General features: G+C 34.3%; 1 protein-coding gene across 1 annotated transcript; it reads left to right on the plus strand.

Moving 5' to 3' along the window:
* The first annotated feature begins 70 nt into the window (after positions 1-70).
* On the plus strand, positions 71-11,635 carry LOC117107650 (eukaryotic translation initiation factor 3 subunit I-like). Its single transcript, XM_033249362.1, has 9 exons — positions 71-206; positions 854-1,034; positions 3,840-3,905; positions 6,348-6,497; positions 6,937-7,064; positions 7,367-7,477; positions 8,082-8,171; positions 9,704-9,870; positions 10,162-11,635. The coding sequence occupies exons 1-9, from the start codon at positions 204-206 to the stop codon at positions 10,241-10,243; spliced, it is 978 nt and encodes a 325-aa protein (XP_033105253.1). The 5' UTR covers positions 71-203; the 3' UTR covers positions 10,244-11,635.
* Positions 11,636-13,684: the final 2,049 nt, after the last annotated feature.

A 13,684-nucleotide genomic window follows, 5' to 3' on the forward strand; every position in this document is an offset into this window, starting at 1 on the left:
ATTCCAATAATATGTTTGAATTTTTTTGAGTCTCGGTTTTCTATTTCAGTCACCGTGATACCGAAAGAGGGCGTATTGTATTGCTACTCAACACGCGGGTTGATGTTACTTCATTTTTCAGCAAATGTTGTGAATTTTAGACTTAAATTAGTAATATAATCGGCGTTACTTTCATATTTTTGTAAACAGAAAATTGTATTGTAATGGTAAGTATGTTTATTAAGGAGAAAAGTATATCAGTATGCAACAGTTGAGTTCGTAAAAGCTAGGCCAGGCTAGCTAGGCTAGTCTTTTTAGCTTTAAATTCCAGTATTGCACCCTGTACCTGTTCGTTTATCCGCTAGGCGTAGGTAGTTAATATCGACCTGGATAACTAGGCCTAGCTTTAGATCTGTACAGGAAGTTGACCTATGCTACAATCAAGCTCATTGAGTTCAGCAGGATTCAGATTCAGAAGTCAGTGTACTATAAAATATTGATAGTCTGACTTTTTTTTTTTTTTTTAATTAGGAATTTTGGAGTATTTAAAATGTTTCTTCTACGTGTACAGTACTGCATTTCATTTCATTTATTTGTCTTAAAAACATTAATATTCACAAGAACAGAAACAGCAAGGAACAAGCACTAAAGGACATAAATAAGACAGGAACACCTCAAAGGTGAACTTAATCACTGCCGAGTGACAAAAAAACAAAAACAAAACAAAAACAATTGCCTACAAAATAGAATTTTGCCTACTGTAAAGATAAAAGTTTGATATTTTTTTTTAAATCAGTAGTAAAACAAGCATAAAAAAGCATTTAAAATGTTCAGATCATTTTTTTAATTATATTAATTTATTAATTATTCCTAGAAACCAATTGTTTTATTTGGCCACGAGCGATCCATCACTCAAATCAAGTACAACCGTGAAGGGGATCTGCTGCTGTCATGTGCCAAGGATAATCAACCTTCGATTTGGTACTCCCTCAACGGTGAACGGCTTGGAACATTTAATGGTCATGGTGGTGCTGTCTGGTGCATTGATGCCAATTGTATCCTTTTTTGATATTAACTAAATAACATTTTTGTTTCTTTCATTGTTTTCTTCTGTCAAAAAATTAATGTGTCTAAAGGTGCTGCTATAGGCACTGTATAGTACCATACGCTGCCTCGATAAGGAAAATGAAAGGTTAGGGTTGGCAACAGCTAGGAACACTCACTTCACTGAGGTATAGTGTGTGGTACCTGGTCCGTATTCCTAGCCACTGCCAAAATTAATAGCCTATAATAAACCACTGTTTCTAACAGGAATTGAATTTGTTTTAATTTTGTAGACCACCAAATTTTAGCGCAGTTTTTCAAAACTTTCAAAATGGTTGCACCAAATATATTTGCTGTTATACAGAATAAATAACCGCAAATGTGACAAGTTGTCTTGGATTATTGGATGAATCAGTGGTTTAAATCTAAATTTAATTATACATTTCACTCTTATTAGTTAATCTTAAAATAAGTGTTTGATGAAAATTGTTTGAGTAATTGCAGACCCAGCTAACAATATTACTTTATAAGAATGTTAAAATAATGTTACAGTTTGTTGTTGAAAGTGTTATTTTGTAGAACCTTAAATATGTACATAGCATAATTTCACAACTGCGTAATATTTCAACGTTCCTGCAATGTTATAAGAATGTTTTGTGTTTAATGAGGAGTTAGGCCACATAAAATAAAGCAATTGGTTAGCATCCCCGCCCGACCGTCGAAAAAGCCCCCGACCTGGATTTTTTTTTTTTTTTTTTTTTTTTACAAAAAAAAAAAAAATGTTTTTTTTTTTTTGTTATTATTGTTGGAACTTGTTTACCATCCGTCCGAACGCCAGCCGACTGGGCTTATCCCTGCAGTGCCATTCCATCATCGTCGCCTCTAGGCCTAGGCTAGCCTAGTCCTTGCTTCTACCTAGAAAAGGCCTAGTTTTATAGTACAATAGTAGTATAAAAAGAGTGTATTTGTATACACGGTACAGCCGATGCAAAGCATTAAGATTTACTCGGGATTAGGTTTATATTAGCAAACTAAACTCCGATCCGATGCTTACGTCTCATGCTTTGTGCAGAAAAGCCAAGTCGGCCAATCAGCGCGTTGGTATTTCCATCACTTTGGAAGTATACATCAACAGCGCGAAAGAGAAACAAGGAGGAACCCCTCTGTGGTGACCGGAGACAAGACATCAAGACAAGACAACAAACATGGCTGTCACTTCTTACCTGTGTGCAATATTTCACGAAATAAAATTTTAAAGATAAGCTAAATAAAACAAATATTTCACGCTATTTCATAGGTAGGACAGCATAGATAAATTTATAATACTGGAAATATAGTGGCGAGATAGTGCATGCGTATATTAGCGAGCGAGCCGTCCGGCCGTCTTTTGGACTGCCTACAATTATTTAGGACGGCAACTTTTACCGCGACGACTTGGCCTAATCAGCTCGGCCTAGCCTAATTGGGCCTGGTATACCTTTAGCAAATTCTTTATGTATTCTTCAAATCTATCGATTGTTACGTTAAACTAAAGGTAAATCATATTTACGTTTGATAAAAACAACATTTATTGATTGAATGTACATTTTCGTACCAATAATCGGTGGGGATTATTAACGATGGGCGTGGCCCGCCATCGGCTCATTGCAACGCCCACTGGCTTCTATTTTGGAAAAACAAAATAGGCCGTCTATTATGTTTTTCTGGCGAAACCCCTGCATGGCATCAATGATGACTGTTGTGTTGTTCCAACAACAAACCCAGTATGGTCCAGTTATAATTAATGTCCAGCAAACACAAACTTAAAACACAAGGCGTGGAATATTCACATGCTGGTACAGTGACGTGATGTTTCCAAACAGCTGGTCCAACTAGATGTCAGAGTGTTTTTCAGCATAAACATAGCACATGATACTAGTCAAACTCATTAACAGTATTCACTAATTGAGTATTATCATTATAATGTACATACTCAATCACATAAACAATCACAAATAGTAATCAATTGTACAAAATGCCAGTTCAAAAATTACTTTTCTGTTTATGAATGGACAATATTAAATGAATTATTATACGACTATGACAAACTTCAATCTTCTTATTTTGCTGTTGTTATTTTTATTTTTAATTTCACATCCAACAGCAATTACACTCGCCACTTAGGATGGAATGCTTTATAAACCTGTTATCGATATCATCAGTTCTGTAAACATATACAATGTTGCATGTTTTAAAACATCATATATAGGAATTTCAATATGACAACATATAGGCAAAGCTTATCTGCTTGTTATAGATGAATTACATGATTTCTTGTATCCAATTTTGGCCTATGTTGTTTTCCTCTTCTTTGTTTTGCTAATTTTTCTTCCGACTCTGGTTTTTCATGTTCGACAAGAAAAAAAAAAAACCTCCCTCCCTACCATGAAATTTGATACCAAAAGGATGCTAACCAATTATTTTTTATTACTTGGCCTTATGAATATTAAGTTCATAGTCATGTAGGTTTTTTTTTTTCAGAACAAACAAAAGATTTCTAAAGTAGGTCTAAAGTCAGTAGTTTGATTTTTTTTTTACATTGTGGTAGTTATTTAAAAATACTGTAATTTTTAGTGAGATTTAGTTATAAATATTTGGCAGAATTGTTTTTCTCATTTTGACTTCTTTTATCTACAAAACCTAAAATTGATCATTAACAATATTTTGGCTGCTGTGCGAAAATCTGAAATACATACTAAGATTGTAGAGTTTTGCCACAGCGTCACATTTAATCAACCTCTTTGAAAACCATGTTATTCCTTAATTTATTTTTCAAGGGGATACAACACAAGTATTGACAGGCTCTGCCGATAACACCTGTCGGTTGTGGGATTGCGAAACTGGTGAGTATTTGATGATGATAACAAGATTTTCAACAGTATTAACCCTCTAGATACCGTCTTCGACTGTAGTCGAAATTGACCTCAAACCGAGAATTCCCATTTTCGACTGCAATCAAAATTTAGTGACTAAAAAATAGGTGGTTTTCAAATCGCTCTTCTGTTTTTATTTTAGCTCTAATACGTCAGAAATGTTGAACACGCATGCGTGAAGCTTTTGTCTTTCGAAATCTGTGAAGAATTCACATGCGCTTATATAAAAAATTTTAGAAATATCACTTTGAAATCGTTATTAATTTCGAAAATTTTTCGAAATGGCCGCACAAGATGTGTACACAGCTGAGCAAGCGATTGACCTGATTTTTGATTCAGACAGCGATGAAGGTGAATTTTTAGATGTGCGAGACTTAGACGTGCCTGTTAACGATGATGACGGTGGGGCTTCAAGCAGTTCTGACGGCGGAGATGTTCTTGATGAAGATGAGCCTAGGCCTAAAAATGTGAGGGTAGTCGACGCTTTTGAATGGAAAGATCGCGCTTATAGTTATGGATGGTTGGGTAAATAAATTATATAACTGTGTGGAATAGGAATGTTTTATATTTGTTTTTATTTTTATTTGGCTATAATTTATTTTTTTTTCGGTTTTTGGTGACGATTTATATGTAGCATTTTTCTGTCATTTGACATTTCTATTATATTATATATATATTATATTATATTATGAAAAAAAAATTCCCAAAAATATAAATTATACATCAATTGAAAGCTTATTCTATAAGCTTTCTTTGTTTTTAGAAACATTTTTCTGTATAATTTACAGAAAGTTCCCAAAAATCCACCAGAACGACGTATACTCAAAAAATGCAAAAAACCTTCTTACACTGCAAAAGAATCCGGTATTCAAGGGTTTGCACTACAAAAGAATCCGGTATCAAGAGGGTTAAGCTTTGTAAACATTGAAATGATTTGTATTGTTAGCTTTCAGTTTAAAGTTATAGGCAGAACTTGCATTCCTTTGCCAAGTAAAAGGTGTATTTGAATAATACCATTCTTCTATACAACGCATGGAACTTTAAATTGACTCAGCTGTTTAAGTGGGATCCACTCAACTCATCACACTCACTCTTTGACAAGCTCACTTACAACTGTACACAGTCACTCCCTACAAACTCGCCCCCTAACAAACTCGCCCCCTAACAAACTCACCACCTAACAAACTCGCCCATACAAACTTTCCCCGTCTATACACAGTTGGCCCTTTAACAAACTCGCCCCTAACAAACTTTCCCCCTAATAAGCTAGCCCCTACAAACTTTCCCCGACTATACACAGTCTCCCCCTACAAACTTGCTCCTTAACAAACTTAGCCTACAAACCCGCCCCCTTAACAATCTCACACCTACAAACTTGCCCCTTAACAAACTCGTCACCTAATAAGCTCTCCCTCATAATAAACTCGCTATTTAACAAACTTGCCCCTTAACAAGCTTGCCCCTTAACAAGCTTGTCCCCACAACAAACTCACCCACCCATGGTGGTGCTGTCTGGTGCATTGATGCCAATTGTATCCTTTTTTGATATTAACTAAATAACATTTTTCTTTCTTTCATTGTTTTCTTCTGTCAAAAAATTAATGTGTCTAAAGGTTGCCCACAACAAACTCACCCACTTAGCAAACTTTTCCCTTAACAAACTCACCCACTCACTCACAAACTCATCCCTTTTTTAGGAAACATCAGTAAAATCAGCGAAAACTAAATTGTTACTATCTGTTTCTCATTGGATGTTGATTAACTTCTTGATAAGTTCAACTGAGCAATTCAAAAGTATTAATAGAAAATTTGAGATTGCTTCCAGATGTTTACCACAGAAAATATTTTATTTGAAGTACCGTAATACTATTGCTGTCTCTTATACACATCTAGATGTGTATAAGAGACAGACTAAGTGGTGGTGGGGGGAAAAACACAATACTTGTCACAGCACACTACTGCCTGACATACCCGAGACAGCGCTAGCACTATTCGGTGTATAAAACATTATTAGCTTAGAATGAAAAACAATCCAAAAAAACAAACTATTTGGCTAGTTCTAACTCTAAATGTGTGCTAAATATGATAAAGCACTAAAATATCTGAACTTGCTCAAGGGATAGCACTCTAAAGATTACCTAAAAATGTGAAGATCTGACCAGTTGTACAACCAGAGAGACCTTAGCAACAGTATCCAAGGAGCGGGCCTTAGCGGAAAGGTCTTTTTTCAGGAATCTTATGATTCTATGATGACTGCTTTCAATAGCAGACTGACCTTTTGATATACTCATAAGCAATTGAAACCACCCCGATGATTTATTTCTTGAGCCTGTTTACATTTGGCAATTGTACAATACTATAAATAAAAACATTTAGTTTTCATTAACATGCATCTCCTTGTTAATTTCTAAGGTACACAATTGATGGATTTTGAAATGAAGTCGGCTATCAGAACTTGCGGGTTTAATTACAGTGCCCGTACAATGATGTTTTCAACAGACAGAACCATGGGTCAAACATGTCAGATAATGCTGTTTGATACGGCAGACGGCAGTCAAGTCAGTAAGTTCATGTATACTATAATAGTACCGTAGGTTACCGAGTGTAAGCCAATGCTTGAACGTAAGCTGCCCCCCCCCCCACAAATTATTTAAATTAATCTAAGTTTCAGATTTCAGCCGCCTTTCGAGTATTTGCCCGGGGTACAATTCATCAGTTAAATGAATTAGACAATTTACAAATGTCTTTATGAAGTGATAGGCTATGACTATATTACTATCTCATAAAAAATTCTAGTCCCACCCCCATTTCTTATTGCTTATCGGTAGACCAGGTATCTAGCTACTGTTGTCATAGGGGAAAACCAATCCCTTGCTCATGACTATACCTTTCTTCAGTGTCAATGGGATGATAGGTTAAGAAATGTTAACATTTTCAAAGAAACAAACTTCTAGTTGTTCTACGAAATATGAATCAACAAAATCTTTTTTTTTTTTTACAGAAAACAACAAGCCATGTATGGTGTTTGATGTAGAGGGGCCAAAGGTCACAAGTGCCGTTTGGTTAGGATTGGACAGTTACATCTTATCGGGTCATGAAAATGGTGAAATTCGGCTTTATGACATCAAGGTATGACATTACATATGCATCAGGTTTGACAAAAAAAAAAAAGTGGTACCTTTTTGGTTTTTTGTCACCCTTAAATCTCATAAAAATACTAACCAGTTTTATGTCGCGAATTCCTGTGATTTTCCACATAAGGGTGTGTTATGACATCATCATATCTATATAATGTGTGTAATATGGTATCATGGCCTTATGACATAGAAAAATTCCATGAATTTGTTAAATTACACTTAATACGATTTAGCAGAGATTGTTTTCATCCATTAATTGTTTCAAGTTGGTTGTTTCTGTCACTTTGATTTCAGGCAAGAGATGTTGTGCAGACAGTGAAAGAACATAAGAATAGCATTAATGATTTACAAAAGGGACGCAATGACACGCTCATCATTTCGGCTTCGAAAGACACAACAGCAAAGGTAAATTCTTTTAGATCACTCCTCACAAATTGTTTAGTTATTACAACAGGGTTAAACAGTAAAATGGAAGTTATAAAATGGTAAAAGTATCATTTAAATCTGACATTTCGTTATGAAGTTACAGAAGTTTAAACATACAGCTTTTTAAAAAACAGTATTTGAGAAATCAGCTTTTAAAGTTAACGATTTTGGACATTTCTCATTCAGAGAACGTCACTAAATAGTTAAAAAAAAGTTGTTTTAACATTGAAAATAACCATTTAGCATGATGTATAGATATATATTTAGTTTGGTTTAGTGCCATAAAATTGATATTGAAAATGTTGACATTTTAACATGTTTTGTCCATTATCTTCGAAACATGATTTGCGAGGAGTGACTGGTTTGGCTTGTCCTTGTTACATTTATTTGCAATCAATTTAAGGATTTTGGTTTTTTTTTTTTTTTATGTTAACATTCAATTAAAAGTCGATAATTTATTTGGATTTTTAAATTCATTATTCTATACGATAAATGAATTTTTTTTTTTTTTTATACTTTTTGTGACAAGAAATATAATCTTAACACAGTCATCATGTTCTTTTTTTTTTTTTTGTAATAACAGCTTTTTGATGCTACGACATTAAACCACATGAAAACCTTCAAGACGGAGCGACCTGTGAACTCCGCAGCAATATCTCCTTTTAGGGATCATGTACGTAAACCTTATGATTTATTTTATTTTATTATAGTTTAATTCAAATCCAACATTAAGCAACATCCTAATGGGAAAATCAAGGACTGTACCGGTTCGGCCTCAGCGCTGTTGGTAGAGTAACCAAACAGTAGTCAGGGGGTTTGGGTTCGAATCCCAATAGGAAAAATATGTTTTTCTCAATTATATATTATTATCATTGTGAATATACTTTTTCCCCTATTTGTCCTATTTTTTAAAAATTGTTGCTGCCTCATTATTGTTTTATTATAAATTTTATTATCATCATTATTATTATTTTATATATTATCATTAACTTATGATTATTATTACTAGTATAAATTGGTAAATAATAGGATGTTGTGGCATTGAATGTACTAGTTTTTTACTCTGAGTACAAGCGCACAACTATGTATACACCTCAGGGAGCAGTGAAGGTTGCACTTTGTACTGGTTTGCTATTGTATGCTATTCAGTGCCCAGGGGTAATAACGCTCTGCTCCTTTATAAATATTTGGCATTATTATCATTACTATTATTATTACATTTTTCAATTCAATTCAATTTTATTAACACTTCACATATCGTAGCCTAGAGGCCAAATAGAGGAATTCGGTGATGGGCGTCACATGACCTAACTTGGGTGTTGGATATAAACAATCGACTGACACAGCGGTGTTTAACATGGAGATTGCTATTGCGGCCGTTCCTTGTTTATTGCTGTAAAGGTCATCGTAATTCCTAGAAATTAAACCTGAGAATTTTGCTTTAACTGTTTGCTAATGCTGTGAAGGACACTGGCTGTAAACGTTGAAAATTTTCGAAGAATGTTAGGCCTAGGCCCTTGCACACCTACGGCATGGTTAGTTATATATGATGGTCTTCGACCCCCGAACTACGCTGCGATGTTAGGGCTAGCTTAGGTTTATGAAGGATCACTTAAATTCCAAACCATACAACATCATACATTGGAGACCTCGCTAGGATAAGTAAATAAACACTATTTTGAACAAATTGCCTTTCCTAGCCATTTATTTCTCACCTTAACATTGGGTAATTGATTTTGTAACCATAACATTATTTTTCCTATACTATCACACTGTAATGTTTTTCATGTATACCAAAGTTAATTCATATGACCAGCTGTAAACAAAAATCGCCGAATCACTCTATTACATGTAAATTATAAGTTCTTAAAGCAGCAATGAAAAATGGACAAATGGTAATAAGTAAATATAAAGAGACATCAGATAAAGTAGAGTAAAACACAAAATTGAATATGGAAGGAGGACACTAGATTAAGATAGTACAAGTACTAAAACTCTAAAAACTCTGACCCGGTTACAATATTATACTAATCAATATAAATATTCTGAATTCCAATTTGCAACATCATCCAAAGCTCTGTCCCGACTTATTAATTTTATTTTGACAAAAACATGTGATATGCAAATATGGTCATGACTTCACATCAGGACCATATATAGGCACTTCATGACTACATATCGGCATACATTTTAATTTGTGTCCAGGTTGCTCTTGGTGGAGGGCAAGAAGCTATGGACGTCACCACGACATCAACGAGGATCGGCAAGTTTGATGCTAGATTCTTTCATCTTGTGTTTGAGGAGGAGTTTGGCCGTGTTAAAGGTCATTTTGGACCAATCAACAGTGTGGCTTTTCATCCAGATGGTAAAGGGTGAGTGAACAATATTTTGTTTATCTTTGTAAGTGTAGCAGTTTTCTTGTAATCTTTTAAAATCATATTTATTCACCCAGTAAATCTGGTAATAATCTTGATGCATTTTATGAGGCTTGGGTTGTAGAGAACTGATCCATTCAGACACTCAATACCCAATAAACCAAGTGTCGTAATTGGGCAAGGCGGGTATTGTTCATTGAACCCCGGATTTTACGACTGAAAAGCAAGCATTCACCAACATGTCAAAGCTCGACTCCATTAACGTTATTTGTTGTTCGCTCCTTGCAGGTACTCAAGCGGAGGTGAAGATGGTTTTATACGTATGCATACCTTTGATGCACAATACTTTGAATTTGAAATTGAATATTGAGTGGCTTTAGCAGATTTTTGTCAACAAGAAGATGGATAACAACAACGCAAGAATCATGTTTGAAGACTGTTGTATCAGGGCTGAAAATGGTAATGATATCATTACCATTCCAAAGAGTCAAACAATTGTCTCCTTTTCATCAGCGATATAAGTGGTAACAATATGAGTACAATTCCTAGCAATCAATGTTACTGTTTCAGGTACATCAGAACTATAATAATTATATCAGCACCTTTCGAACAGTACAGTACAATCTGTAAGTCATTCATTTAGGTTATAATACAGAAATACCTAAATGTACACTAAAGGGAAATAGAGTGAACAAAAATGATAAGCGAAAATAAATGGAATAAAAACATTAAAAATACATAAAGCTTTCACAATGTTGATCAATGGATTTAAAAAAGGTAAGAGGTAGTCAGATCTAGTGGTATTTGTAGGTCAGTTGTGATGTCATCATTTTTATTTTGCATATAATTTTCGTATCCCCAAGCAGGCACTAAATCGATATATACTGTAGCGCCTGTTATTATTTGCATGTCGTGTGCAAAAATCTCAAAGCTGGGTTTTTACATCGTGATGAATATTTTTTTGCTAGGCCAAGCTCTAACGCACACAGCAAACCCATAAAATGTCGCTCTACAGAGCTAGTTATCAAAAAAGGAGCCTAGACCACAGGCAAGAGGCCTAGAAAGGCATATTATGGGTATGAGATACCAAGGTGATTGCACTAGATTGCACATAAGTCTTGAAAATGGCTTTTGTAAAAGATAACAGGAAAATAAGTTAATCTCATGGCAGGCTGAGGGTGACTTCATTGAATTTGCCTAGAATACAAGGGGGAAATTAAAACTGGTTTTGGAGTATTTGAGGCATATATACTTTAAGTCTGAAATAAAATATCCTAACTTTTACTTTGGTGGAGGGCAGAAATGTTGAATAAGCCCCTTGGCGCCACCTAGATTAAATAAAAATGTGATTGTTATTGTCAAGTTTCCTTCTTTAGGCATTGATACTGTATATGCTGTGCACTTAATAGCATTCAAAGAATAACATTTTTCAGCTAATAATGGGTTATTCAAAATACTGTTTGTGAAAGGTGCCCTCAAAATTTACAATAATTATGAGGTATTAGTGAAGCCATTCTATTAGCAAAGAGTACATACTCTTCTTTACTCTTTGCTACAATCAATAAATAATTTTCACAAAAGCGATACTTTTTCTTTCCTTTAACTTGTTGAGCATTAACTAAGCTTCGTTAACATTTCTGTTTCCAGAGCGTACAGTAGGCAAATATTATAGATGATTAAATCTGATGAACATTTATGTAAAAAATAAATAAATAAATAAAAATGAATAAATTTTCATAAAAGGTAAGTTTGCCAAAAGAAACCTTTATCCTTTCTGCACATTTTTTTAAAAAGATTTTTTAGTATTTTTTTTTCAGTTTTGCTTGCCTGGTTATTTATTGATGCCCTGTGGCCTGTGCTTTTATACAATGTCTAAAGATGAATAATCATTGAAGTATAAAAAACTTGTTAATGTAATCGTCTATGTTCTCAAATTTCTCATGTACCGTAAAACCTCTAACGTAAGCTGCTTGGGCTTAATCTCAAGGAGAAGCCCCCTCTTCAGTTTTCAAAAGTAATCTCGAAAACAAACAAGCCCATCTCGAAAAGAATTCGATGGGCTTCTAATCAAGATAATATGGACGTCTGTCGTGATAGTTCTAACATTCATACTGACGTTATCTTTGATTATTATAATAGCGTGCTCGGGCCATATAAATATTATTTAACTGTACAGTGTGCATGCTTGAAATTTTAAAAATATTAAACAGAATTTCGAGACTCGTAGTTGAAATTACAGCATTCATTTTGAAAAGAAGCCCTCTTTAGTTTCCAAAAGTAATTTTGAAAAGAAGCCTGTTTCGAAAAGAGGCCCATCTTGAAAAGCCCTGGGCTTCTATTCGGCGTTTTTCGGTATACTTTTGGACACCCTTATTATGGGGTAACTTTTGGCCATGAATTGAGGAGAATATACCTTTTAACACTACGGCCAACCCCTAATCAGGGAACACCCCTATTAAGGGGACACTATTTTCGGTCTCGAAGGTGTCCCTTTACCAGGGGCTCTATTGTATTTGTTCCCAGTTGGCACGACCTGCACACCATAGTAGAAAAGTAAAAAATTGCAATTGATGATGAGTACGATGATAATGGTGACGATTGATGATCATGAGATGGTAGTATTTGCTAATGAAACCTCCATTAAAACTTGCTAGTTGAACTCCAGAAGAGATAATACAGTAGTCAAATGAGATAATAAAATACTGTCCTTGAAATTTTAACGTTAGAAGCCATTCCAAAAAAGTAACAAATGAAAATGTGAAAATTACCAAGTGGTAGGCTGTAGTATTCTTTATTCTGTACTTTTAAATTTAAAAAACGAAAGAAAATTTGATAATACAGTAGATCACGCAGTGCAATATGCAATCGATCGTTGTGATCTGTTGTAGGATATGAAGAGAAATGATCGACATTTTAAACGTTTAAGTTATATTCGACTACCTGTACATAATTTTGCATTATCATTTTACTTTTTCATCATATACCCATCATATACCAAAAATGCATTTTAATGTTATCATGTGTAGTATATTGAATATACCTGAATAACTATTTAGTAGGGCCTATTCGTATTTTTGTACTAACAACAAAAACAACCGATACACAATAAAAAAAAAATGAAATAAACTAGCATATTATTATGCAGGCCTAATCAATATTACTATTTGTTTTCTTTTTTAATTGGGATATCGGCGGACCGGCGATAGGCATTTAACCTGATTTGCAATATTAAAGTTAGGCCTATATTCTCGGGTAAGTCTTACCCGTGTTGTGTTTGCAATCCCAAAGGCGACGCAATGAATTATTTTAACTCCCACCTCATATTATGGCAATGTAATTCCATGCTCATATTATGACCAAGTTATAAACACAATGTTATTAAATTTAGGCTCTATTCATAAATAATACGCTGTGCTTTCTATCCAACCATTGTTCTATTTCTATAAGCCACTCGAAGTTAAATGGACCTGGTGTTGGGCGATTTTCATTATATTTAAATGGATAAAAGGCAATTTTGATTATAGATATTCTTAGCCACTATCCTGGTGATGCTTTCTCGTCGATTAACGAACAATAAATGGAATTTGATTGATATAACTAATCTGCATTGTAGGATTCAACGTGAAAGAGAGTGATCATGATTAACTGAAATAATATCACTTGAGATAATAAAAGCAAGGACTAAGTCTGATGCACGCGATGCGCACTGATTCGTGCTATGACCATCAATAACAATAAAACAAATAAAAGGAGAAAAAAAATCAATGTCGGTAACACGCACGACATACAGTAGTTTAATACATTTATATAT

Source organism: Anneissia japonica, unplaced genomic scaffold, assembly GCF_011630105.1.
Source record: "Anneissia japonica isolate Jap-2015-1 unplaced genomic scaffold, ASM1163010v1 scaffold5330_len1712360_cov203, whole genome shotgun sequence".
NCBI lineage: Eukaryota > Metazoa > Echinodermata > Crinoidea > Comatulida > Comatulidae > Anneissia > Anneissia japonica.